General features: G+C 36.9%; 1 protein-coding gene across 1 annotated transcript; it reads left to right on the forward strand.

Annotated features, from left to right (window-relative positions):
* The first annotated feature begins 7,549 nt into the window (after positions 1 to 7,549).
* On the forward strand, positions 7,550 to 12,012 carry gosr2 (golgi SNAP receptor complex member 2). Its single transcript, XM_056753029.1, has 6 exons — positions 7,550 to 7,726; positions 8,112 to 8,176; positions 9,344 to 9,452; positions 10,479 to 10,611; positions 10,773 to 10,913; positions 11,374 to 12,012. The coding sequence occupies exons 1-6, from the start codon at positions 7,698 to 7,700 to the stop codon at positions 11,533 to 11,535; spliced, it is 639 nt and encodes a 212-aa protein (XP_056609007.1). The 5' UTR covers positions 7,550 to 7,697; the 3' UTR covers positions 11,536 to 12,012.
* The last annotated feature ends 1,543 nt before the right edge of the window (positions 12,013 to 13,555 follow it).

Below are 13,555 nucleotides of genomic sequence, written 5' to 3' on the forward strand. Positions count from 1 at the left end.
CCTAGAGAGACTACTGCGATAGGGAAAGTGTGTGCATTCTGCTAAATAACGTTTTTGCCTTTGATAAATGTTAATTTCATATTAATTTCTCTTTTAAATGGTGCTTTCATACAACTTGCAAATTCAAGTGTGCTTTTCTTTCCATTTCTATTTGGAGTATTTGTGTGCGTTCTAAAAATGTGTGTTGATGTAACAATGTTTTGTTTGCTCACCGAGGTCAAGCAGGTAGGTCTGTTACCCTCTGGGGACAGAACATTTTATCTACCATCTTCAGTCTGGAAAGAAAACAGATACACGTTGCATGAAAATACCAGATATCTCTTTGATAAATTACAATGATGTACAAGTGATGTATACAACGGAGACTATTTCACTTTGAGCAGCATTTACTGTAAGTATAGGTCACATACAGTGGATATTTTTATAAATATTATTTTTCGTTGCTTAGAAAATGTTCTTTATCCGTGATGGCTTACATAGTTTTACATAGATTACTGGTTTATGTGTTACTTATTGGAACACCAGCCCATTTACCCTTGAGCTAGAAAACATTTCTATGAATTTGCTACCTTGGTTCACTGTGTACTGTATGAAATATTAAGTGAAGAGAGGGGAAATGAGAGGGGTTGGTTTCAAAAGATAAAAAGTAATAAAAAGGTCTTGTCGGCAAATTTGCGTGTGTACGTTTGAAATGAGGAGAGAGAGAGAAAGGTGGACGATGGCATGGAATGTGAAATGAGTAATGTTATTGCTCAACCCACATCACAAAGCCACATTGCCTGGAGCTATGACAACCTAAGTACATATCTCCATCCCTCCAACGTTTTGCGTTTTCTATTCATTCATTTGTAATTATATATTATCCTTATACCTTTAGTATCAGGCTGTACTTACAGTTACAGGTTTACTCACACAGGCAATAGAGAACGGAAATACACAGTGACTATGGGGTCTGTTTAATATTTCATCCACACTTCCTCACATACACATGTTTCTGCAAAATACTGTTTAGCTGTAAATCTAATCTGCTTTTTCCATGCTTTATGCAAATATATCTGTGAAACAAGATGAGTGTTGTGGATTCTCCATCAAATTGGAGACACGGACCAATGTTGAATCTCCTCGCTGTCCTTACCCGAATGGTCAAGGGCTGGGAAAATAGTGGAGGAGGATTTCCCATGAGCCTTGACATAGTGCTAAGGACACACCTGTAGGGTTAAAACCCAAAGTCACCCAGGATAAAATTCATCCCACACTCCTTAAATGCAAAAATATTACAGCTGTTCATAGATATGACTGAACATCATGAAATATCTCATTCAATGTAAGGGGCAAACATATAACAAAGAAATCGTACACGTTGTGATAACGTTCAGTCTTGGATCTGACCTCCATTAGCAGTGAAAACAAGAGTTTCCCAGACTGATCAACAACTGAACTGAAGATAACAGCAGATGGGACGCAGGAGCAGGCTTCGCTCCTCTCTCCCTCTCTTCACATCAACATTCTCTCTCTCTCTCTCTCTCTCTCTCTCTCTCTCTCTCTCTCTCTCTCTCTCTCTCTCTCTCTCTCTCTCTCTCTCTCTGGAATATGGTAGGAAAATATAATAATAATAAGACATTTCCATAGGATTTTTTTTTTTTGAGGAAGGGCAGCTGGGTAACTTAATAAGAGAACCTTCACAAGGAAAATTAAATGTCTCAAGTAAATCAAATTAATGTCATATAAATGTCCAAAAATACCACTCTGTAAAAAAAAGTTACTTGGTTGCCTTAAAAATTTGAGTTAATTCAACTTAAAAAATATTTGTCAACTCAACAAGTTTAGTCAACTCAATGAAAGGTAAACACAAATTATTTTAATGATTTTTCAAATAAAATAAGATTGTGTCTTCATCTCATCCATACTTTAATATCAACTACAATCATATATTAAATGTACAAAAATGTATTAGGTGAATATCTATCAAGTTAATGTGGTAAAGCTCTTTTTGTGCATTACTGTATGTCATATAGGCAATTAGGTTGAGGTTCTACTTTGCAGGAACGTGAGCATTTATTTGAAGACTGCAAGATGAATGGAGAGTATATATATTTTTCATGCATATAGTGCATACTGTATATACACATACTCTTTAAAAATTAAAGGATAGCTTACTTGTAGCTCAGTAGTAAGAACATGGTGGGTTCGATCCCAGAGATTTCAAATACTAAGAAACAATTGTATAGGACAATGCAATGTAAGTCGCTTTGGATACAAGCGTCTGCCAAATATGTAAATGTACAAAAAAGATAATCACCTTCAACTGTAAACCCTGCAAAGTGGCAAGAATTCTTAGGGATCACCTAAAAGCACTGTTATTGTTTATGATATCACACTGCTAGACAAAGAGAGGGGATGAGGGCATGTTCATATTCAATAGGTGCTGGTGGGACGATGGCTCTCACAGGTGGTATGGCCACAGGGCTGTGTTTGTGTGTGAAAGCAACCATTACCTGCAGCTGCAATATCTTCAAGCTCAAGATCCTTAAGTTCCTCAAGACTCTCAAGTGTGAGAGATTTGGTGCCCTCAAGGATCTAGAAGTCAAGCAAAAATATGTTTACAGTTTTCTGTATTGACCTGCAGTCCTCTCACTTTAAGCCCAGGTTCCTTCCTTACCCCCATTTTTTTAATGACCCCTTATGAGATTCCTTTATTCATCTCCTCAAAATAACAAATGCCTGAAAAAAAACATGAACAAACGAGATGCATCGAGAAACAATTTTAGCCCTGAAGCTTAGTTTTAGTGCCATTAAAAATCGTCTTCATTATGACATCACAGATTACCACCTTTACCTGCTGTCAAGATAAAGAAATCTCACACCAACAGCAGCTCTTCCCACCGGGCAATAAACTTTAATTGGCTCAATAACATATTATTTTCTCTTTATACTTGAGACAAAGTCATAAGAACACTTTGTGCAATATTGTTGCTAGGATGTATAATAGCACACCCTTCATAAACTGTTCTCCAGGATATGAAACATGTAGAAAAAATCAGAAATGCGTGCATTTAAATTAGTGTAAGAAATAAACTTAATGAATTTAGCAATGTCCACCTTATCATTGAATAATGATCCATAGCCTGGTGTTTGCATTAAATGAGTAGTTCACTTTCAAAAATAAATAATCTGTGATTATTTACTCACCCTCTTGTCATTTCAAACCTGTTTGACTTTCTTCCGCAGAACACAAAAGAAGCTATTTTGAAGAATGTTGTTAAGAGCCCCCCATTCACTTGCATTGGTTACAGTATAAGTGAACGAGGGGCTGTGGTGTTCTGCTACCAACATTTTTCCAAATATCTTGTGTTCTGCAAAAGAAAGAAAGTCATTCAGGTTTGAAATGACAAGACATAAATGATGACATAATTTTCATTTTAAAGGTGAACTACTCCTTTAATGTATTCCTCAACTAAAACATCTGGCCTAATGTATAAACACTGCATATCCGAAAAATGTATACGAAAAAATATGTGCATACCCTATGGACACACTTGACTGTGTACGCACACTTCAAGGATTAAATCTATGCAAAGTTTTTTACGCCTGGCCCAAGGTCATCAGGGTCAGTCTGCAAATCATCAGCACACCTTGATGCCTCAGGTTCGTCCGTATGTACTTATGTGTGTGTGATGGGAGAAGACTGAAAGATGCTCTGTCGCTGGGGGTAACACTAGTTTGACATATGTAATCTCAGAAAATATATCAGCAAAAAAATTACCAGACCCATTCCCCTCTATCTACTTCCTCTTCACAGAACTTCCAGCCCCTTCTTCTGCCATGTTTTTCTCGATATCCATTTATCATGGCTCCTGTCTGCCTATTCCTACGAAAGTTTGCCTCCCTTTCTCTGAATATCCCTTGTGCCCTCAGGACATATTTTGACAGTATGGATGGAGTGCGTAGTCGGGAGGGTGTGCAAAGAGCAAGAAGGAGCATGAAGAGAGATAGTTCTGGGGCGAGCTGGATGGAGTAAAGACGGGGGTTTAAAAAGGTCCGATGTTTCATAAATGTAGCCTGGAGAGACAGACATCAACCACCAGCAGCTTCATTCGGCATCCATACAGACCTGCCTGTTTCACCCAACACACTAATGGGTTGGGGGTGTAAACATCAACACCAGTCAAAACAGGCTCCTGTCCTGATTTTTTGTAACACACACAGACACACACACACACACACACACACACACACACAAAAGAACATAAACCCATAATTACAAAAATCTGACCAGAGAAAAAATAATAGAGAACTGCTTTATTTTGTAGAGACACTATGTGTACCTTAATACAGTACACACATATGATGGGTTAACAGTAAGAAGTTTTATTGTTGGAACAGTAGTAAATTATACTAGTAGGATAGTATATAATATAATGTTTTTAGTGTAGAAAAACAAACAAACTGAGCAAACATTAAATTACCTGTATATTTGGAATTGCTGCTATATATAATGCTTCTGTACTAAAGCTCCATGACAACTATAAATACATTAATTTTCGCTGGAAAGGCATGGCATAAGCTTCAAAGCATTAATGATTTGGTAGTTATTTTTCATCACTCTAACATGCTTCCAAGACTATTAAAACCCATTCTCGCAATTTCAACATCTTTTGTTGGCAGCGAAAAGCAAGAAAAGGGATGTCACTCAGTAACTTCTCGCACTTTTCTTTGTGGACAATATGAATACTTTGTGTTACATATATTACAATTACACATTTCGTACAACACATAAATTGTACTTACAGTGTTTTTATTAAACATTGACATGTTATCTTTTTACACTCTTAACAAAAGGTGCTTCAAAAGGTTCTTCGATGTCATAGAAGAACCTTTTGGTTCCACAAAGAACCTTTAACATCTTAAAAGCCTGTCTGTTTCATAACAGAACCTTTGACAGAATGGTCATTGCTATGAAGAACCTTTTAAAAAACCTTTGGTGTAGCTACATCATTAAAAAAATCTAACATTTAAGGGTTATTGTGGTGATCTCTAGCGTTAGTTAATAATGTTACATTCCCTGTTAAAATATTTTAAGCTAATGTTTCTTAGAAGACCCTTTTCCCGTTGTTTTCTATTTATGTTTTTTCCAAAAATGTAAGGTAGTCATAGGTGCATCATTTTAATATTCATTGTATGTGACACAGATGAAAAAAGTTCCCTAAATTACAATTAAATGTATTTGAAGTGTTCGATTTTCACACATTAATTTTATACTTATCGTACAAAAAAGTATTTTCTTTAGTACTTTTTAAGATATTCTGTCATTTAGCTACTTAATTTACTAATCCTCAAGTTGTTCCAAGCCTGTGTAAATTTCGTTGTGTTGCTGAACACAGTTTGTACAAACAGATCTGGGGAACTATAGACTTTCATAGTAAGGAAAAATCTATATGGGAGATAATCGTAATATCCCAGAACTGTTCAGCTTCTCATATTCTTCGAAATATCTTCTTTGGTTTTCAACACAAAAAAGATTTTAATTGGGTTTTGGAACAACTTGAGGGTGAGTAAATGACGACAGAATTTTTTATTTTTGGGTGAGCTGCCATTTTTAAGTAGATCTAGTGTACTCAACTGTGCTTTTTTGTGACATCATGAATTGAAGTACTGAAGACTATATGAAGAGTTTGATCCAAAATGAGAAAGCATTATTTTAAACATTTTCAAAAATAACGTTTTTTATTAGGTTATCATGTTTTTATTGTGTTTTGTTGTGTAAGTTAGCTGTATTTCCAACTGCAGTTTGATTGATAATAATTGGAATGCACAATAAGAGTTCAAATTATTTTTGTATATATTTATAATTAGTTTTATAACTTATAATTAGTTTTTATCATTTTCAGTATTTATAATTCAGTTTATATTTATACAATTTTTATAGTACATATAGTATGATTTTTAGTACAAACTTAATGTTTGAAAACAAAGTATTTATGGAACATTTATGAAAGTGTACCAAGTGTAATTAAATAAAGTGTATTTTTGCCGAAACACTCTCAAAATGGCCCCATGCCAGCGGGCCATTCCTTGTGCTGAGGGCTGCATTCTCAACCAACACATACCTGTCTCTAGAGAATTCAGTGATGACATTGTTAAGTGTTGAGGTTAACCACAGGTAAAAAAAAACAATGTGACAAAATGTCAGTTCCATTCGCTCAATAGCTTTAAATTATTTCAAACAGGTCAGCAAACAACCATCTCTTCTGTCTCTCTTGTGGGAAGTTTGATATTATTATGTTGGTGTCTGTCTCCAGGCAAAGGAGGCACCAGGTTTGACTTTTGCGTTGTGATACGGCGCTGCGGAAGCCAACATAATTAGACGAAACCAGGACAAATGAAATAAGTTGACAAAATCTAGCCCCGAGAGGTTTTGTCATTATTTTCTTCCTGTCACTGACGTTCCATCAACTGATAAAAAGATGACACACCTTCCCTCAGGCCTCAAGGTGTTACCATTCTAAGGAGTGATGGTATTTGCCTTTCATAAAAGTACAATTGCTGTGTGATTCATGTTTCACAGGGGATTGAGGTTTATATTAGTAGCAGTCAATTAAAGGATTTTATGAAGCAGATTTCTGTGGTAATGCTGAATGTAGAGATCCTATGGCAAAACTGCTTCATATTAGATTATTTATGACTAAAGCTAAAGTTACTAATTGCTATACACTATCCAAACATTCACACCCCCCTTACAGACATTAACTTTATTGAATAGTGGTTACTGTGGCGTCATCTAAAATAGTAAGTGCACAGCTGCTGCATAAATTTACAGGGCTAGGAGAAAATTTGATGGATTCACCTTTAAGTATTCCCTTATAGAAGTTTCTCCTAAACTTGCTTAGATGGAAAAAATAGAAACAAATGAGACAATAGTTAAAATACATGAAAAGAATGAACCTGTAAAATAAGATAGGGGAAAATTCAACGTGAAATCTTTGAATTGATATTAAAATAGATTTAATAATATTGCAGATTCGCAAATCTTTACACTGTGTTTGTGACATGTTTGAAAGACGCAAATGACTTTAGCAAAACGTTTTCATTTTCTCTCCATTTATTGAAGAGTAATAAGTAAAAGTTGAAAGGGAAAGTGATTCTTATTTCTTATAAAGCTTGACCAGTTGACAAGTGCCCAATTCATCTCTCAAACCCACACTGCAGACACTAGCCCATCCAGACTAAGACCAGCAAATCATCGTTGGCAGGATTTAGTTTATTTGTTAGATAGAAGATTAACAAAGAAAACAAAGTATTATTACTTTCAAACAGTGCAAGAGTAATTGCATGTTTTGTTTTTTAGAAAATGTGACAGTGAGTTTTGAAAACAGTCAAAAGATGTGTAGTTTCATCCCTTATTCATATGTTCATTGTGAAAAAAAAGAATCATTTACCTACCATATATTGAGAAGTTACATGCGTAAGAGTTCATCAGCCTGCGGTGGCGCTGTTTTCTCGTCAACATCTCTTTTTACAGTCAGGCGAAAGAGAGGCCGCCTAAAGGTCTCAAAGGTCCTTTTAGCTGGTGACGTGTATGGGTTTCGTTGACAGTGTTATGTGAAACTAAATGATAACGAAAGAAATAAAACATCGCGTAACTGTTGATTTGGAGGTTTTGTTGTTGATTTTGTTGGCGTCTTTAATCGTCGCTGAAGATGGATACGATTTACCACCAGACCAATAAGTGAGTCGTTTAATACTGTTGTTATTCTCTTGAAATAAACTAGTTAGCTTTCTTACTACTGGACGAAACGAATCAAAAGTGCTTAACGCCTTTTCGAAAATACAGTAATTCACTTATGTACCAAATAAAACAAATCGGATGTATGTAAGGTAATAATAAAGCTGATTTGATCAGATGTCATCTGTTGAATAAAGAATTGCATACGATTAGCACAGCTTCATTCTTTCGGTGTTTTTATTATTCTTTATACAAAGAAAGACGTTGATGTAAATGTGTCATGTTTCATTTTATTATTGTCTAAATTTAACGACGTCAATGACACATGATTTTGAAAATGTCTGCTTGAAGGTAGTTTTTAACTATTTCCTCTCTTGATCACACCCAGACAAATCCATGACGTTCAGTCTCAAATGGGACGACTGGAGACAACAGACAGAGAGTCAGTCCACTGTAAGTCATTGTGTGTATGTGTGTATAACTGCATTAATTAACACTATCCCATTGTTGAGACTATAGCAAACAGAACGACAGTCGTGTAGAAATGTCACTTATTTACTTCCTGAATTGCATTTTCATTTGTGCATTTGGCAGACGCTTTTATCCATTGCATTATCCTATACATTTATACATAGGTATCTGCAATCCCCTGGGATCGAACCCACCACTTTGCGTTGTTAACGCAATGCTCTTACCACTGAGCAACAGGAAAGCTGAGCATCTTTAATGCTGACTCTATTTTTAGCCCTAAGCACTTGTGATCAGATCTCTTGAAAGGATGTTAATACCACCTGAAAACCGTGTCCATTGAGAGGCAGGCAGAGTCAGCATGGTGCCGGAGGTGAAGCTCAGCACAGAGAGCCAGGCTGGTGCCACCACAGGAAGGACAGGGAGGAGTGACGGGGTGGGGGTACAGAATGGATGCTGGACGAGACGACTTGAGGGGTGTGTGAGGTGGTGTTGTGGCTCTGTGGTGTGTCTGGACAGATAACAGTCTTAGCCAGGCAGTCGCCAACTCATATTGATGACATCATATGCGATGTCATAGGCGGGAAGGATGCGTAATGTTGCGCAAGATTGCGTGTGAGAGAGAGTGTGAGATTGTATTCTCTCAATGGGTGGGGGTCAGGACAGAATGCGTGTGCGTGAGTTTTTTTGACTGAGATAGCGTCTGATAAAAGTTTTCCCACCAGTCTTGTAAGGAAACGACACTCATTCTTGATCCGTATATCTGCCTGTCAATGCTTGATTCTTGCTCTGTCTGGTAAAAATACACGAACACAATGGGGTGGTTTCCCGTACAGGGGTTAAGACTAGTCCTAGACTAAAATAAATGTTAGAGCTACCTAAACTAAAAGACTACTTGCAGTGACACAACTTAAAATACAGCAGTTCTATTGTTTTGTCTCAAGATGCACAACTGTAATGCTACTGAAATGTCTGAATTGAGCTAAGGCCTAGCCCTGGCTTAAACTAATCCCTGTGCGGGAAACCACCCCAATGTGATACTGTTAGTTATTTAGATGAAGATTAATCAGACACATGGGCTTTTAGATCATGTGACAAATGACAAATCTGATTTGTGTATTCATATTTTTTGATGCTCATGTTTTCTTGCAGTGTTTGAAAATGAACTACAAGCAAGAATCGATCAGATTTTTAACCAGTTGGAGCGACTGGAGATTCTAGCCAGTAAGGAACCACCAAATCGACGCCAAAACGCCAAACTGTGAGTGCATTAGCAACTATGTTCATAAAAGCTATAGCAGCATGCCACTATAAGCATTTCTGGCCTTTGGATGCTGTCTTCCTGAAGTATGCAAATAACCGATATCTGCACAGCAGACTTGCACAATCTGTGTTGTATTTTAAACCTAAACAATAGGCAATCCGATTTATGATAATATGATAATATTGGTAATATAATGACTCAAAATGATAAGGTGAGTGTAAACCTATGAGGAGCTCTAATAGGATAGTCCACCCCTAAATTATTCTTAATTTACTCCCCCCTCATGCCATTCCAAACATGTACGAGTTATTTTGATGAATGTCGATAGCCAAACAAGATTGGTCCCTATTGATTTTCATTGTATGACACAAAACCATCGAGACATTTCTTATAATATCTCCTTTTGTGTTCCAAGAAGGAGTCACATACAGGTTTTGAACAACATGAGGGTGAATATGACCCATTTATATTTTTGATATCAGCTATCCCTTTAAGGGCATTTACTGAAGTAGAAATATTTTTAAACAATTTTTTTTTGATGAAAGTTACTGTTGTATGTGCGGGCATGTTGCATTTGATGCTTTAGTGAAAACATTACGTTGGTGGTCACGTCATTGCTGACATTCCTGCATTGAGTGGCACAAACAGACCGGAGGCCAACACACCTGAGACACTTACTCACAACACCACGTCTGTAAAGAACAGACACATCTAAAAATGATCGAACTCTCATACATACAAATAAAACATGCAGCATTATCTTTTCTGACAGTGAATCAAAGCATTGCACAGCTTTATTTTTTTGTACTTATAAATATATACCATATTTAATCAATCAAAGACTGTCACTGTTTAAAACTAATCATGTTTCTATTATTATAATTTTTTATGTTTTGATTGCTTGTATCTGATAGCAACACTATTTTTTCCTAAAGGTGCTCTGTGACTAGTGTATCACCAGATAAGCTCTGTAGGCTGCTCTGTGGTCAGAAAGATTGACATCTTCTGTTTTTATTTCTCTAGCCGTGTTGATCAGTTGAAGTATGACGTACAGCATCTTCAGACAGCCCTGAGGAACTTTCAGCACAGACGTTACGATCGTGAGACGCAGGAAAAAGACAGAGAAGAGCTTTTGAGCCGAAGTTTCACAACGAACGTCAGTCAACCACACATTCAGCTGCATATATAATAGCCACAGGGCAAGATGCTTTTATTACTACTAAACTAGTGTTTCACTACCCATTCTGGAAGCACATCTTTGCTACTTAAGAAGGCATTATTTTGACTGTGCTGTGCGCTTTGCATGTGTTTTTGTAGGACGCCGACACCTCGATACCTATTGATGAGACCCTGCAGTTTAATACCAACCTATACAATGCTCACAGAGGAGTAGATGACCTGCTGGGCTCAGGGTCCAGCATCCTGAATGGCCTGAGAGACCAGAGGAGCACACTCAAGGTGTGTATCTATCATGAAACTATTTTTCCGCTTGTGGATCATTAAGAGTCTCCGTATATAGGAGTGTATATTAATATAGAAGTAGACAGGTTAGTATGTGTTAATAATAGGTGCGTGTTTGATGTAATGCAGTCACGTATAGAGACAATGACTCCATGTTTCCAGGGAGGAGTGATTGTTCTTCCTGAAGTTCTTCTGATTATCAGTGTGCGTGAGAGATTTTCTCAGGCTTTGGTTTTGGGGACATTTGGACGATTTGCACGCGGCAGCAATGGAAAGATAATTTTCTGAAAGCTTCAGCTGTTGCCAAAATTGTGTCCAAACATATAAACATTTTCACTTTCAACAGAAAACTAGGGTCTTAAATATTAGAAATTGAGTGCATGTTGTATGTATTGGGGAAGGAATCAGAAATGATCTTTGAGATTCTTGATAACATCGCACAACTTCTCTCTTTTAGGGTACCCATAAGAAGATGTTGGATGTCGCGAACATGTTGGGATTGTCGAACACCGTAATGCGTTTGATTGAGAAACGCGCTACGCAGGACAAATTCATCATGATTGCCGGAATGCTGGCTACTTGTTTGGTCATGTTTCTGGTGGTTAAATATCTTAGCTGAACTGTCTCACTTTCGGCAGACCAAGGAGCTTGAACTCATCATTGAGCTCATTCCATCTATAAGGACCTTCTTATGAAAATTGACATAATTCATTCTAACGTCTGTGGAAAAGTGTCAACATTTTACATAGCTGCCTCAGATGGCTGCTAAATAAGTGTGGTCAATGGTTCTATTCATTAATCTGATGTATAGTTTTTCGGGTGAAACACACTTTCCTCCTCTCTCATTGCCCTTTGCTTGTTTGAAGTCTACTAATATAGTGACAGAAATTAAGAGAGCAGACTTTCTGCAAGCCAGTTTATGACTTATGCTTTAATCTGTGCATTTCTTGATTTATAATTTTGGGCTAAAAATAGGTTATAAATCTTAGCTTGATCTTGGAGTTTGCATGTTCTTTGTTTGTATCAATTATATTTATAATGCCTCTAACCTGTCCTGTACTAGTCTGTAAATACAAAAATGTGAATTTCTGCACAATATTTCTGTATGCGCACACAAACGCACATGGCTTACTCTGCCCTAAAATGCAAATGTACAATTGTTTCATAAGCTTAACAAAGCCCACAGCAGGGGTCACAGCTCACGGCAAACAGGAAATGAGAGATGTTATTGGACAGATGATGCTTGGTCTTGATGCTCTGCTGGTGCGCATTCACATAAACACGAGCAGCATAATACTCAACAGTGACCTCCTGGAACAGCTAAACCTTATAACTGTTTGCCACTTTCACTGCTAAAGTAACTTTGGTTTCAGGCCATTGAGTGTGTACTGCATTGTGTTGTCAACAGGACAGTTGGCCAATCAGAAGAGAATCCTGATACCATAAATATAATTTTAAGTTATTGACACTGCTACCAGGAATGTAATTTAAGTTAATAATATAGTATCTGGTTCCTGTCAAGCAGACACTCGAAATTTAAAGACCTAAATGCTCCACACTGGTAAGTAATTCCTCTAGAGTTCTTGTTGAAATGTAACAAAAACAGCACCTTAAAGGGACAGTTCACCAAAAATCTTAGTTCTGCAATCCTTTACTCAACCTAATGTCATTTCGAATTTATTTGACGTTCTTTCTTCCACAGAACACAAAATAAATATATTGAAAATGTTGTTAACTGAACAGTAATCGCATCTATTCACTTCCTTTAGTTTTGTGTCCATACAGCAGTTTGTAAATCGACGTCACGCCACGTCAAATGCTGCGCCATCTTGGGAGGATCGCTCCGAGTGTGTTCAATGAAGTGTTTTGTTTTTCTTGTTTGATTAGGAAATATAACTACGGCATGTTAGTCTTGCTGTGTTAAAAACTGCAAGAGTCATTAAAGGAAAGTCCCTGGTTCTTTCAGTTTCGATATGTCATAAAAAACAAGTAACTGTACACATCGAAACAATAACAGCAGCAGAGTATGATCCTCCCAAGATCACGGCGCCAGTGGCATCCGGACGTCAGCTTCACATAATCTATAAAGGTGATGAATGGGTGCTGTTGCTGTTTTGTTACCAACTTTAAATATTTTCTTTAGTTTTGTGCAGTATAAATTCAGTCATAGAGGTTTTGAAATGACAAGAGGATGAGTAAATCATGACAATTTTCATTTTGGGGTGAACTGTCCTTTTAGGAGCTGAATCCGATAGAAAATGGAACTATAGATGTATTCAACAGCGCCATCTAGTGTAGTTTGTTTTATTAACTCTTTGTCTTTTATCACAAGCTTTGTTTACACATCTTGGGAGTTAAATCTAGTAGGTGTGAGGCAGGTTGGTGGTGGTTTGCAAAAAAAGTAAAGTGTCCATAATTTATGGACCACAAATGTTTGGCAGAAATTGTAAATGGAAATTATTTGAAGCTACAGGTGGATTGTACTTCAATATTATTTTGGGGGTGGTGTGTATAGAACATTTAGCTTTATGAGCATTTGTGCAGCACTAAACTATAAACATTTTATAGTTTGTACATGTTTTTCAAGTAAAATATCACACCTTTACAATTACAAGTCAAAGGTTTATTTGCTGATGCAT

The sequence above is a fragment of the Triplophysa dalaica genome, chromosome 7 (assembly GCF_015846415.1).
Source record: "Triplophysa dalaica isolate WHDGS20190420 chromosome 7, ASM1584641v1, whole genome shotgun sequence".
NCBI classification, from domain to species: Eukaryota; Metazoa; Chordata; class Actinopteri; order Cypriniformes; family Nemacheilidae; genus Triplophysa; species Triplophysa dalaica.

What these genes read in the sequence shown, in the direction of transcription:
- gosr2 (XM_056753029.1), top strand. Translation starts at nt 7,698, where the DNA reads ATGGATACGATTTACCACCAGACCAATAA. An exon ending in GCCGAAGTTTCACAACGAAC is followed by an intron (nt 10,612 to 10,772) that starts GTCAGTCAACCA and finishes GTGTTTTTGTAG; the next exon opens with GACGCCGACACCTCGATACC. An exon ending in ACCAGAGGAGCACACTCAAG is followed by an intron (nt 10,914 to 11,373) that starts GTGTGTATCTAT and finishes TCTCTCTTTTAG; the next exon opens with GGTACCCATAAGAAGATGTT.